The sequence below is a fragment of the Lepisosteus platostomus genome, chromosome 7 (genome assembly GCF_059453375.1).
Source record: "Lepisosteus platostomus isolate fLepPlt1 chromosome 7, fLepPlt1.hap1, whole genome shotgun sequence".
In the NCBI taxonomy this organism is placed as follows: domain Eukaryota; kingdom Metazoa; phylum Chordata; class Actinopteri; order Semionotiformes; family Lepisosteidae; genus Lepisosteus; species Lepisosteus platostomus.
Window position 1 is genome coordinate 7,426,191 of NC_142617.1, and position 15,184 is coordinate 7,441,374.

At 39.2% G+C, this 15,184-nt stretch overlaps 1 protein-coding gene across 20 annotated transcripts in view; it reads left to right on the plus strand.

Moving 5' to 3' along the window:
* Window positions 1-2,874: 2,874 nt before the first annotated feature.
* Window positions 2,875-15,184, plus strand: part of picalma (phosphatidylinositol binding clathrin assembly protein a) — a 49,046-nt gene continuing 36,736 nt past the window's right edge. For 17 of the 20 annotated variants that reach the window (XM_088638963.1, XM_088638960.1, XM_088638959.1 and 14 more), the window contains exon 1: window positions 3,014-3,534. In XM_088638963.1, the coding sequence (XP_088495089.1) occupies window positions 3,405-3,534 (130 nt within the window). In that variant the 5' untranslated portion in view covers window positions 3,014-3,404. The other 3 variants (XM_088638957.1, XM_088638965.1, XM_088638966.1) reach the window with 3 other exon arrangements.

The window sequence follows — 15,184 nt, forward strand, 5'->3', positions numbered from 1 at the left end:
GCTGTGGAATTTACTAATCTGTAGATTTGCTGTATTTGTAGTTACTTTTTTTTCACACAGGACACCCATATAAGACATTCCTATTCTTCAATCAGGTTTTGCAGCACAAACAGTTGTTCATTGAAACAATTAAGTTAAGACAAAAACGAAATTATATGCAAATACGAAATTACATTCTTTATGCTTTTAAGAGATTTCTTCAGTCTAAAGAATTATGATGTGTCATTAATCCCTGATTTAATTCTTTTCAATTTGTACACAAAGTAAACAAAAAGCATTTGAAGGACATTGTTTTATAGCAAATATTACTTTTACTTTTACTAAATTAAACCACTGAATTTCATTATTAGGAAGGAGTGCTCTAAACGTTTTGAAGCATTTCTAAAGATAAATGAAGAAAATGTATATACCCATATGATAGAAGAAAATGTACATTACATTACATTTGCTTTTAAATTTTTTTTGAATAGCATTGAACTTGTGATTTCTTCCAGAAAATGAATAATTCATGCAATTAATGATGAATCTTTTAAATTGAAAAAAATATTTTTATTGAACCTCTACAGAACTTAAAATAAGTCTATAGTTCTGTTTAAATTGCTCATGTAGTGTGATCAAACATTTCACAACAACCTTTAGATGTGATTCCTAGATCTTGCCACAAGATGGCCATGCATTACATTAGTAATGTAAGCACTGTAAATAAAAATGTTGATGCCTGTGATGATCCTGGACCCTTGTGTAAAATTATCTAAATTGGGTACATGTTTGCATAGTATGGGACTGTCTTCACATGAATATAGTCACTGTGTTAAAGATTAAATGCATTATAATTAAAACCACAAAGAATAGGCAGTGAACATACAATTTTTAGTGGATGGGAAAGTCCAACAGTTTTCACATTATAGTTTGGAGTTCCATATTTAAGCTTCATGGCTCATCTGGCTGGAGCATATCCCATTTTCTGTAGTGTTACGTGGATTCAAGCACTCCCTAGATGGAAGGCTGGCTCATTTAGCATAAACCTGATTATATTCAGCTGAGTGGACTGCAGCGTTCAGGCAAATTTTGTAACCCCTATGTTGGACCTGTTCACCACTGCTTTGGGAGTCAGGTTGATGCTGTTAGTATAGTGTTAGGTGTCCCCTCGGCCCTCCTTACAAGAATCCCCAAATGAATGTGCCAGAATGGTGTTAGAGAACACTGGTGCAATCATTTGAATGAGATGTTAATCCTTGTGGTCATTGAAGACCCCATGACACTGTAAGAGCAGGGGACTTAACCCTGGAGTCCTGCCTAAATCAAATTTCTCCTCAAATTCTGTTGATGGAGAACAAACTCTACCTGCCTGATCTAAAGGGTAGTGAACAGGCAGAGAATGGCTACCTTATACCCAATAGGTGGGTGCACAACATCAGAGGAGGATAAAGTAGCACACAAACAAAGATAAGCATGTTACAGAGTGTTACGTCACCCTGGAGTGCAACTCTCCTCTGTCAGAAGAACGGTAATGTATGGTTCTTGAGTGACTGAATCCCAGCAGGGGAAGAACTATACGCATCACATATGCAAAGATGATCTTTATTACTATGCACAAACATTACGTGCGCGCTTTGGAGAGCTCATTATCTTCTTTTTTTTTTTAAGCAGACTTCGTGTTTTTACAGTGAAAGATCCCTTTTACTCCCAGCATGAATGCCAGCTGAGCTCAACTGAAGCCTCTTTAGTTTGCTTGTGCATATGCCCCTCTGATTGTTTAAGAAGTTCCCAGGGCAGAGCCAATGGAAAACCTGCTCAGTTCCGCATCAATTCTTCAAACATTGTTTTATTTACAAACACAATTTCATATGGTCTTGGTTAGGCTCACAACAGAGAGTGGAGTTCAGAGTCCTGTAGCTAATTAATTAGGTTACTTTCCATTGTCTGGCATCCTGTACATCGCAGGCATACGTGAATGCAATCAGACTGGATGCACTGTGAGGTAACTCGCACTGCTAATGAAACTTGGAAGAAGCATTTATTGACAAATGACAACACCCTGGTGTAAAATGGTTCCGCTGTTTACTAAACGTGTCGGTGTGCCATTTGATCTGATCCACTTGACTGATACATTCCCGAGATGAAAAGAATGCCAAAAGACTTTTCTGTTCTAAGGTGGAATTTAACATTGAGGTACGCGAGTCAAATGGTAAAATGACCTCTTCTGCTATAAGGGGCAGAGCAGTGGTTCTGTGGCTAAGGATCTGTGCCTGTGGCTGGAAGGTTGCTGGTTCAAATCCTGCAGCTGGCAGAGGAATCCTACTCTGTTGGGCCCCTGAGCAAGGCCCTTAACCCCAACTGCTCCAGGGGTGCTGTACAATAGCTGACCCTGTGCTGTGACCCCAGACTTCTCTCCCTGTCTGTGTGTCTGTCTCTCATGGAGAGCAAGCTGGGGTATGTGAAAAGATGAATTCCTAATGCAAGAAATTGTATAGGGCTAATAAATTGATGTTATGTTATAAAGCCTACCTTAAGAGTTGGTTTATGGAATGAAACGTCATCAGCGGTATTTTTCTCCAATGCACAAATTACCTTCAAGACTAAAGTTACTAAAAGGGAACATGCATGGGTAAGTAAGTGAGATCAGTCTGCTTATTTGAACGACGGAAGCAAAGACAGACAGAGAGCCACCCTTTGATTACACTGCTAACAATACTTTCTGCCGAAATAGAGCACTATGGAACGTGTGACAGGTCACGTGAATTGAAACCATCCCTGCTGGTGTACAGACCGAAGACGGGAGCAGGGAAACTACTGTTCGCTTGTCGCCATGTTGGCTCTACAAACTCGATTCTTGCCCATGCGTTGTCAAAAACACGCAGGAGCCACAATGGAGTCAGTTTCCGAACTACACAATACCTTGGGAGGCTCCAGCAAGAGAAGGAAACGGACCCGCCATTTTCCTGCAAGCCTCCGGTCCATTTAAACCCAGCAGGGGGAGGCGAAAAAGAGGAGAGAGACACAGAGGGTGAGAGAGAGAGAGAGAGAGAGGTGGGGGGGAAGAGAGAGTGAGTGCGAGAGAGAGAGTGTGTGTGTGTGGTAATAGGTTGAGGGAGTAAGAGAAACGAGGACCCTTAAGAAAAAAAGAAGCACTGTTTTTTTTTATCTGCCTGCAGCCCGACGTCCAGTGATCTTTGGCATTTATACTGGGGCTTCTTGGACCAAACAGTGGATATAACAATATTGTTTTTCCTACTGGTTTTTCTCCCGGGTACGGACGGTTTTTGTCTCTTTTTTTTTCTTTTCCTTTCTGTGTCAGGTGGTGGAACCGTGGAAGCCCCCGGAGGATATCCGAACAAACCGATTCTCTTTAAAATATCGGGAAGATCTATCCTGTTTTTCATTCCTTGTACAGAAAAGCGAAGATGTCTGGGCAGAGCATAACGGATAGGATAACTGCAGCTCAACACAGTGTTACCGGGTCTGCAGTCTCGAAAACTGTGTGCAAGGCGACCACGCACGAAATCATGGGACCGAAAAAGAAACATTTAGATTGTAAGTATCTTCGTGGTTAGGGCTCTGCCGCACACAAAATAACATATTTCAGCCGTTGCCCTCTGCGTATCGGGGTTAAAGTTGCGATAAGGACGGTGACGAGACCTGAGCTAAGTGCTGAGGCCTAAGTACATCTCCTACTAATATCTTATCAGCCAGCACTACTAGCAGGATCGGCCCCCTAATATTAACGTCTCGCAGGTACGTTACATTTGTCACCGTGTTGTGTTAGGCGTAACGCTGTCACCTGTGTTTGTTTGTTTTTTAATGAATAATCTGAGTTAGACCTCCATGCCCTCCATTGAAATCCTTAATTATTTATTTGGGAAAATAATTCACCGCAGCCCAGCCACACAGCCTCTCTCTCTCTGTGGAAGTACGAGGCATCGATCACTGATCTTTTTATTTCTTCTTCTTCTTATAGACCAGTTTCTGATTCACCCCCCCCCACCTGCTCTCCACCCCCCATAAGTATCCCAATTAATTTTATTCGTAATTCTGAGTAATCTTGTCATTTATTTCTGATGGGAGGTTTTATTTTATTGTGGTGTGGATATACATAATCGGTTTACCGTTTGATTTTTCCAGGCTCCTGCCCGGCTTGTCTTTGTTGGGTTGAGTTAGGACGTACTGTATTAAGTGCCCTAGTTAGCCTAATTATTCCTGCCTCCTCTGATGGCCGTGAGGGTGTTTGATAGGAGTTTCCCCGCTTGCTGGTAACTTTCAACACGCCATTTAAAATACTTTTTCCTTCCCTCTTCGGGCTGTATATCGCCAATTTCTGCACAGTCCATAGCGCTTCGGGGCAGTTGAAGCATGTCTTATGAGGTGTGTGGTTTGGGGGGGCAAAGATCGGCAGACCTGTGATCGTGATTTCGACGTGTCACCACGAAATATTTTTTTTTAACACCAGAGGCTACTGTCCGTCACACCTGGGTACCACGTAACGCTCTTGCACACCGAATAACGAAACAAGCAGGCGTCAGATGTTTTGTAGTTGTAGCTTGTCAAGTATGACTCCTGCTAGTAAAGAAAAGGGCAACCGAATCCACGATGCCTTATCAGTTGTGGCAATAACGGGTTGTTTTACAAGTTGTATCTGTAATGTTAAAGAGACCCTGCTTGGAAAACCTAAACTTTTGGATCGTAAATCCTTCGAATCGAACGGCAGTTTAAAGTAAACTAATTTAACCCAGGTGACGTGCCAAGTGAAGAGACGGGGATCCTGCAATGAGAAACTGAGAAAGTTTATTCCACTCTACAGGATAAAAGGCACAGCATACATGTGATGATTTGTCTGAAGAGATGTTTCATATGTGACATTCAGTTAACTTTGGATAAAGTTAATAACTGGAGATAAACCTGAGTTGTTGTTTGTTTGTTTTTTTCCTGTGGAAATGTTGAAAGAGTGCTGGAAAATAGCCACAGTTGTAAAGAGCCTTTAGAAACTGCTCTAAACTGGGGTGTATCTAACTTCCCTTGTACAGCAGAGGTAACGGACAACTCCCAGGGCTGGCGCTGGTGGCCTGGCATCTTAGAAGGCTACGATCTCCCTTTTTTAAGCCGACACTATTTAAGGTAAAGTCAGTAAAATCTGCTCAGGTAGAGAAGGCTGAAGAGTGACTGACCGTTTCTTTTGCGGGATATGTTGTAAAGCAGTAAGAAGTGACACTCCAGCTGGAACCCCATCTGAAAATCCCAAATCTGTGGAACACCGAAGGAAAGTTGTGGATTTGTAACAGTTTTCCTCCGCTGAAAAGTAACACCGCAGATGTGCTAGACATTTGTTTGCCAGCTGCTACTGTTGAGAATTCTTCAGGTGTGGAAGGGCTGCTACTTTCATGCAATTTTAGTCGGTCTTTAATGACCATTTTGTTCAAAGATGACACTTCAATTAAATGAGATTTCCTTCAGACGAGCTGTAAAACATTTGCTTATCCTTCAGCGTATATTTGCATAGTTGCTTCTGCTGCTGTACATTTACATGTATTTTGTTAATAGGAAAAACAAAATCTTTCATCACTCTTTCTTAAAAAAAGACCGTTCCAATTTTGACAACATACAGTTTGCAAAGAAAAGGGGAACATTCAGCCCATCTAGTTTATTTGATCAGAGGATCTTGGAGACGTTTTGTTTTGAAAGAAGAAATGGTATCACCTTCAGCAAAACTTGATAGTTTCTTCCATACTCTTAAAATCCACTGTCTCTAGCAATGCTACTGTTCTCTGTTTAAAATGCATATAAATGTTTTCTTTAGTTACCATTTGTGTCCAATGATCTGTCTTTCACAGTGGAATTTAAAGAAGTTCAAACTTGAGTAAGGAATTTTGAAAATGTTTTCGTAATATATGTGAATCACACATCTTATTTTAAAGATTCCAGTTATTTATGGCCACTATACTCTAGGAATTGTAACCCCCCTTGAACTAATGCATGTCAGGATAACAAAACCTAAAAATAGCTTTTTAATGGAATTTGTCAGTCGTGGCTTTCTTTAGAGTTTAGGGATTTTAAATTTCAGAAGAAAAAAACTACTACCTATTTTAACTACATAATTAAGGGCTTTTCCGGAAAAGAAGTCATCTTTGAGCTGCTTCTAGTGAAGCTTATTTGTGTTATGGTTTTAGTTTTGGGATATGTTACAGTGTGTTTCTGAATTGTATAAGCCTTTGTAAAAGATTGTTTCTGGTGCTTTTCCAGCACCGTAAGACTTTCTTCTAAGTCTATACAGTGTTCCATTAATGTCTAGAGCCAGGCAGTGTACGTCTTTCTTGATTTTGTTGATAGATTCCTATTAACAGATATTTATCTTGAAACCAGCATTGTGAAACTGTTTATTTACTTACAAAGTGGCTTTCCCTAAATTTACTGAATATAATCGTCCAAGACCTTTACTCACTGAGCATATAGTTTGTAAATATTTAATTAAAAGCTGTAAATGAAAATACCTATAGCTATAAAACATGGGTGTAGCAGGGTTATAGTACTATCACTTTCTATTTGCAGATAAGTTTAATAATAGGGATACTTTTAACTTTTTATTTTTTTTAAACTTTTAACCAGTTGGTGGCCTAACAGTTATCCTGCCATAAGATACTCTCTGTTCTGGGACCTGATCAATTGCTAGAGCTTTTAGCACGAGTATGTTTAAAATGTTTTGATCCCTGAATGAAGTTTAAAAATGCTCTCTGGATTTTGTTTTGTCTAATCCTATATTTTGAAATGTAAAAATAACCTTTAAAATGGTGCAAACATGTGCTGTCGTTGTTTCAAGGATTTTTAATGCTTCGATTAAGTGGCAGATTAACCTAGAGTTTTACAGGTTGATTTGCAGCTTGGCTTGGGTGTTTTTTTCATTGATCATCCTATAGTTAAATTTTTCTAAGGTCAATAAATTGTTACACCAGTGTACTGCCCTATATGCCATGCTGAAAGGGGGAGCACAGAATCCAGAAATGGACTCCTTGCTTTTTAAATGCTCAAAACACAACTTTCTATGATCTCATGGGGTTTGAAGAGGCATTTTGTTTTGTCCTCTGTTGAATTTATTAACAGTGTAAAGTGTCAAATGAGTGGGTGAGTTCTGGTTGTAATGTTGGGAAAAAAAAACGTTGTTACAACATGTCCTCCCCTCACTTATCCTAGAACAGAGAGGTCGGTGTGTAAAGGAGATGACTTTCACCTGCAGTGAAACAATTCGTTAAATACATCACCGCCTGCTGCCATGCAGTGAGTGGAGCATTTTATAAAAATAGAAATTTTTGTGTGTGAGTATTGGGATGTGGTGGGTACTTTTTTAGTTCCGGAAGTCTCTTCCCTTTATGTGATCTATTACACTCTTATCTGTTTGAGTACCTCAAGTCGTTGGAAACTTCCTAACTTTAAAATGCCAGGTGACAGCTGCAGACGTTTTCCATTTTCCTGAGAATGTGCTTACCTGGGCATATGAAAGACAAGGGTGTTCTTTTTACTAAATTAAATAATTATTTTTTTTAGTAATTCTTGGGAGTTGTGGCACCAGCGGTGTAGGAGTAGGCTTGACCACATCAAGTGGACTCTTGATGAGCCTCTATTTCGGATATTTGGTTTTGTGGTCTGGGGGGCCTGTGTAACTCATTTCCTGTGAGAAACTATTTTTAGGTTCATCTCCTAAATAAGTAGCTGTACTTGGTCTTGTTTTAAGGGCATGCCTAAAATTCACATTCTGATAAGACAAACTGGCTTGACTGACCTCTTAACATTCATTTGTAGGTTTAATGTAGACAGGGCCAAGAAATGCTTCTTTAGTAATGGGGATGTCGGGAGGGGTGGTGATAAAGGTTTTTGGTACTGCAATTCTGGGGTAATTGTGAGTGACTGCTGGCATTGCCTGTGGTATACAAACAGCATTTCTCCGGTGTCTGATTTTATAGGAGGTCCAAAACCCTTTCTCAGTGTGTGTAATTAGGGTTGAAATCCTGGGTAGTGCACTACATGAACTCAGACTTCAGTGCTACACAACCTCGTAAGCCAATTGCCTATGTTAAATGTTAGTGAAACGTAAAACATCAAGCACAAAGTAGCACTTTAGAATTTAGTGAAGAATCACTTTAGAATCATGTATCTCAGTGAGGTCACTATTCTGAAAAGCCATGCGATGCACAAAAAGACCATCTGTGCTATAACTTTTTATTTGCTGCTGCCCTGTATTAATGCTGAGGGACATTTATCTTCTGAGTTTATCATGCACCACAGGGGCTTTGATTTGTAGTATAATTTCAGGTCTTTTTAACCACCCCTTTATTGTCATCATTAGGGAAGTTAAGATGAGTTAAGCAACGTCCAATTTTGAAAAGCACAAAGATCTGGTTATGTTACTTAGGTTTTTTTTTAAAATATTTAAATCAGAAGTGTCTTTTTGTATTTCAGTGCTGTTGTATCTACCGTCATCGTCGGACACGACGGACAACCATCACGCTGTTGTACTTTGAATCTCATGCTTATCTGGATAGCCCATATGAGTTGGATTAGGTGGAATGGTCTGATCAAGGTGAAAAGAAGTTCCTTGCCAGATCTCTAGTGTGCAAGAGAGCACTATTACACCTCAGCAGTTATTAGGGACTGGAAAGTGATGAGACAGCTTAGGCTATGGACATGAGCCGTTATCCAAATGCTCTAATGAGTAGTGGAGATTCCATTCCATTCCTCCAGTCCAATAATGGCTTAGATGGACTGCGAGGTACTGTAGAACCTAGAAAAGATAAGAGTCAATTGTAAATGACCAATTGAGATGTCTTTGCCTTTAAAAAAAAATAGTCATTCAGAGTCAAAGGTGGCATTACCCACCTTTATTTATGACATTAGGTAATGTGCATTAACAGACAGAATCCAAAATAGGTATTCAATATGTGCATAACGCTGGTCTCATTAAACTCATGCCTTCGGTAGGGCTGATGGCTTTTTTTTCCTGTCATCAAGAGGGAAGGAATGTGAGAATTTCTCCTGATTGCCATTGCATTCCATTCCCTCCAGACCCGTGAGACTCCCATCCTTTCCCATCATTTTTAGACAGTGATAGATGTGCTAGCTTCATTAGTGCTAAAGAAGAGGCCCATTTTATTTTTCATTGGAGGAGCATGTAGAACTATTCAGCAGTGCGAATGATGGAACAACTTTTTTTCCCCCCATATGATTGTATAACCAGCTTGTTGCTACAACAATACAGTAATCCTGTATCTTACAGGACTGTATAACGCATTATAGAAAACCCATTTTGTTGTCATGTTTTATTTTCCTGCTTTTTTGTGTCATATAATCATACCACTCATCACCAAAACCCATGTGAAATCTAATGTCCTTATATTAAAGGAGAATGGTTTCTTATTTCATGGTTAAAGTAGAAAGGTCAGTATACTACTGTGGTGTCTAGGTGATGTGACTTAAAACCAATAATAAAAAACAGCACAATACATGTTTGTAAAATGACGTACTAGGGAAATTCAAGGGTAGTCTGCACTGAACAAAATGTCTAGAGAGAGAATGTAATGTTACGACTTTATTCTAAAGTTTCTTTCCTTATGATTTGGTTCTAATTGAGTCCGCAACCCATTTTCTGAGTTATTGTTGGAGTGGTTTGATGAGAAAAGCTTTTTCATCTTGTCTACACCATGTTCTGCCAAACAATATCCATAACAACAAGGGAACCGTGAGTGAAACTTTGCTTGTGTGATCTGCTCATGTTAGCTATTGCACAGAAATGCCACCTGCATTCAGTGATATCACTGAAGTAGCTTAATTTCTACAGTCATGAGTTATATAAATTGTAAGGCAGGTATGGTGAACAGAACACTTTGGTAAAATAAGAGCAAATTTTACCCACTGTAAAGGAATGTAAGTATTTTTACTGTAGTTTCCCTTTTGCTATAATACCACAGCAGAATGAGGAATAACAGTCCAAATCAAGCACATGAGAAGAATGTCTAGCTACAGTATAAGCTAGCATCTTTAAAACCTTCAGAACTCAGTGACTTGACATGATAGTCCTTTTACTTGGTAGACAGATATCTTTTTATGCTAGTGTCATAAAAATGTTGGTCATTTAAATGGGTTGCTTTACTGCTCTGACTCTGCTGGTATAATGATCGCTTCAAGTTTTGTGTAGTTTGGGTGTGCTCTTCAAACTCTTCCCAGTGAAATATTGACCTTGTGTGTTTCATTTGTATAGTAACTTGTAAGAGCAGTTGTAATAAGAAATGTTTTGGGCTGGGTTCATTATGATGCATGCTTTGTATGATTGGAATACCCCAGAGAAAGGTTACCTCTAGCCTAAGAATCTTTAGAAAGACTTACTAGACTTTGTTGAAAATACAGTTTTATTAGAAGGTTTTAAGATGCCTTATGTGACTGGAGAAGATCTAAATAGAAAATTATGAAACAACACCTGTTTATTCTGGTGGAAAAATCTTTCCAAATCTAGTTAATTCTTTAGGCTCCTTCCCTTTTCCTGATGTGAAGAAGTGTTGCTTTATATGTACATGAGTTCATTAATGATGGCATTTGAAAAAGCAGCCTACATACTGGTATAAAATCTTTTTAAAGGACATTCAGGAAGTGAGTTTCCTGTAACACCTTTGCAGACATCAGCCGAGGATAGCCCATATGTACTGTATGCATGTAGTTTTGATGGCTGGGCCATAGCAGAATTGTCATCTCATAAAAACATGTGTGTTTTATAACATGAAGGTAAAATGTTATTATGCAAATGATACTCTGAAGCTTCCTCATGCCTGTCATTTTCTTTCTGCTGTTTTTGGCAGCCACATACTTTTAGAATTGAGCAGAGAACACACTGCTGCTGTTATTTAGAACCTTTCCTACTGCATGTGCTGGTGGTTTAAGAAACACACAGTGAACCCTGCTTTGCTTTTCCTGTAACATTGCTCCCACCAAACTGCTTCAGAACTGCATGAAATAAAGTGCATGATATTCTCTTTGGGTGCTGAAGAGGTGGTTTCTGCGGTGCAATAACTTCAGATCCTTCGTAAGTAAACACACGATTCACTTATTACAGTAATAGCTGGGGCTGAAGGAAAACTGGAAGACACTGGCATCTCAGGATCAGAAGTGAAGATCATCATTCTAGTGTAATATTTTGCATGTTTGCTTCTTGTGAAGAAGTTTCATCTAGTGAGCAAAGCAAGGCATACTGAACCAGTTCCTTCAGGACACCCTCTTCTGCGTTTTATGTTACCTGTGAAGTTACTTAAAAATTTAATATCTTATTGGGATGTAAAAAGCATTTTTAAAGAAAGAAAACAATTGTGCATTGATTTTATGTACTGTAACTGTCTAAGCTTTATTGTCATGAAAAGTTCGGAATTGCATTCCAGGTTTTTTAGAAATAGTCCAGCTAAGTACAGGAAGACCAGCATCTCCACTCCCTCTTTTCCGCTTTTAAACTTTAGAATTACACAGGTTGAAATCAGTTCTTTACTGAAGGAACTCTCTAATGTAATAAACTACATCTGCAATAAAAGCCTCTCATTCATACTTGAATTTTTAATGAACAAAAGTTATAATTATGCAGTGTGGTTATATTTGACCGCTTTAGCTCAATTTGAGCTCAAGCAAATATGTAGACTACAAACATCAGTTCAATTACAGTCACTTTTTGCAGTAAACTAACTGGAGCTAACGAGTCCATATGTACAGCAGACTTTTTTCATTTGCATCTATTCAACTGCTATGAATTAGTCATTAGTATGTGCACCCTAAATATACTCGAATGTGGAGTAATTATACATAAGTAAGTACAGTACTTTGAATTATGAATGACTTATACTCACCTTCTACACCCTTAATAATGTATGATCTGCAGCTACATACACTTTTTTTCCCCTGTTGATTAGTATTTATGTAGCATATAACCTGCTTGATGTAGCATTATACCCTGGTTGCTGCTTTAGATGATGTTGGCAAATCACCTTGAGTAGTTTCCTTTCAGTTTCCTACCCTGCTGTTTCTTTAGTTGTATGAATTTTGCACTTTTTTTAAATATCTACGCTATTCAGCAAGACTGTTAAGGTACAGCTATTGGAATACTTTGTTTCACTGGTGTAAACAACTGAGAAAAATATTAATACATTGCAATTCGTTAAGCCCATTTCCCAGTAAGCACTATGCAAAGTGCTTTACTAGGATTTCTTTACAGGAGGATGGGCTGTGAAAGACTGTGCAGAAAGCAATCAAAATGTTTTCTAAATTGATTAAAGGAAGCTGGGAGATTGAACAAAATCTTGAGTCATCAGAACGAGGTTGCTTTTTGTGGTGTTGGGGAGGGGCATCCTTGCTTACAGAAAAGACAGAGCATGATGGAAAGCCCAAGGGAACAGGTGTCTCCTGTATAGATTAGAAAAGGGAAAAGATGGCTGCTTTACCAGTACCAGTTCTGGAGGTTTGACCTCAAAATGCATTATTCTAAAAAGCAGCAGTTTGAGACCTGGAATTAGTTGGGGACACTGTCTCCTAGTCAGAGAGGTACTTGGGGACATTGTAATGTTTGCCAAGGAGCCATGGTTTTAGTATTGTGTTTATGTCTCTCTTTACAACTTCACATATTCTGCTGGTATATGAACCACCTGAAACCACTGGAACACACTCTTCATTGTTCAGTTATCAACATATTTATTTTCCATTGCTTCCGTGAAGCGCTCTCTAAATTTTCCATCCTCGTTATTGCCTACTACAATGAAAGTAGGCGTATTGCCTCATTTGGAAGCAGGTGAGTCGTCATTGGATCGACCACATTGTATGACGTGGGCATTTGCTTGTGGAATTTATGTAATCGTTTGCCGATGCCTCTTGGTTTTGTGTATGGTTCTGCACTGTGAAATAAATCCAATTTTGTGTTTGACTCCACCACTGTTCTTTGATTCTCCTAGCTGCCCCAGTAATGTATAAAACTATAAACTGTTATTGTGATTCCACAGTTAGATACAGTACAAAAGACATATTAATGAAGGACATACCACAAGCCTACGTATTTTTTTCCAGTGTTATAACTCTTCTTAAATTAACTTTAAAAGGGTGTATCTGCCAGACACTTTCCTGATAAATATTTTGATTGAGAGTTACGAAGTTAGCCCTGTGTTCTGAGGTTTACACTTCTTGGAGCGGTGCTTTAAGCACATGGAGTTACAGTGGCATTTACCCCAGTGGTTCCTGGGCGTCTGCTGTGGGTTACTGAGGTATGAAGGCAATGCTTATGTAATGTCTACAGTAGAACCTTGATAAATTAGGTAGCATAAGGGAGACCATTTTGGGACACCCTTTTGCTTTCCTCATACTGTTTTGTTTTCCATGTCAAAAACTAAACCACAAGGCAAAGTGGGGATTAGTATTACATGTTAAGCAGAGGTTTAATCTTTTCTTAACTTAGTGAGGCGTAATACTGTGTAAACAGTCTCAGGGTTCATATGAAGAACATATTACAGCTAGTTTAGGGCAACTTCATTCTAGACTTGAACTTGAGCATGGCAAATGCTACCTGATTGATTGGGTTAACATTCTTCTCTTTTCTGGCTCCTCAGAGGAGAACCAATTCTCTCTTGAACCTTGTCTATTTCTGTATACACGAACTACATTAGGAAATGGACAGCTTTCCGGTAATGCATTATTGACCCCTTACTGAGTCCACATGGTTACTCATGTGTGATGATAATTCTACACATTGTATAGCTACTGCCAATCGAAGAATACAGTTAGCCATGCTAATAAAACTGTTTATTACAATGGGTACTAAATTGAATCCTGACAACACAATTTTGAACAGAGGTCATCTGTAAAAAACACAAACACTAGCTTGTAATTTCATGCCTATATTATAAGGTGCAGTGAAGGAGTGTTATATAATTTTGGTTTTGCCATGGCAGTGGGGACGCATGCGCAGAGTGACTTTTCACATCCGCTGTTTGTAATATTTACTTGTCAGCAGAGATGAACCTGTTCGGAAGTGGTGTATGAAGCAGTTTTAGAGCTGCAGGTAGGTGGGTTCATTTAAATCTTTTACATTTAAAAGAGTGGGTGATTGAGAAGAGTGTATCGAGCATTACCTGTTGAAATATTCTGACATTGTGTTGTGCTGATCACAACAGCCAGGCTCTTAAGTCTAGTCCTCTAATGTTTAATGTTTCTTTATTAGCCCTATACAATTTCTTGCATTAGGAATGTGTCTTTTCGCATACCCCAGCTTTTCTCCAGGGAGACACAGACACAGAGACAGGGAGAGAAGCTTGGGGTCAGAGCGCAGGGTCTGCCATTGTACAGCGCCCCTGGAGCAGTTGGGGTTAAGGGAAGGAACAGGCAGACACAATGGAGACATTTTATTTAAATTGTATTTTTTGCTCAAGTTTCCCCATCAAATCAAAAGCCTAGCTCTGTGCTGGGAACACTAACTGAACCTGTCAGGTTCCAGTGTTACCAGTTGGGCAGCTAGTCTGCTTTCTTAATTTCTCAATGGAAGCGGTCTTTCTTATAAGGCAGTGCCAAGATAGTCTTCCATCAGTCTCTTTTTCTCTGATTCCTTGAAACCTATCTCCTTCTATTTCATTTCCACCAGGATGGGGACAGTGCTTCCCCACTGCCTAAGGAAGATTCTTCCACGGCGTTAAATTCTCATTTACTACCCCCTATGCCTGTTGGTCTAGGCATCTGTTGGCTTCCTCCAGCCATGTGAGACCAAAGGGCTACTTCCTCTTCATGTTTAATAGTGGCTCTGCACCTGCGTGTTTCAGGCAGTAGGAAATATAGGCTTTCCCCATCTGATTTGTCTCCATCCGTGGAGTAACATCATTGATCACCAGTCTCTGTACATCATTAATGTTTCTGTTTCTGGCAGTTGCTCCGGCAGCAATATTAACGTTTCTCAGTGCAGTGTAGGTGTGAGAGCCTGCTTACCTGATCAGGTAAAGAAGCTAAAGATCTCCCTCTTTTGCCTGGATCTTATATTATTAGTTTATTTCAGCTCTGTTGTACCAGGCATTAGTATGCTATATGGTTAAAATTCCTGCACTCTACATATAAACATAAAATGTAAATACATTTACGCAAGAAATAGCAGCAAAGTAATGTCTAGCTGCTGTCGTGTAGCTGACATTTTTCAAGGAAGAGTGAG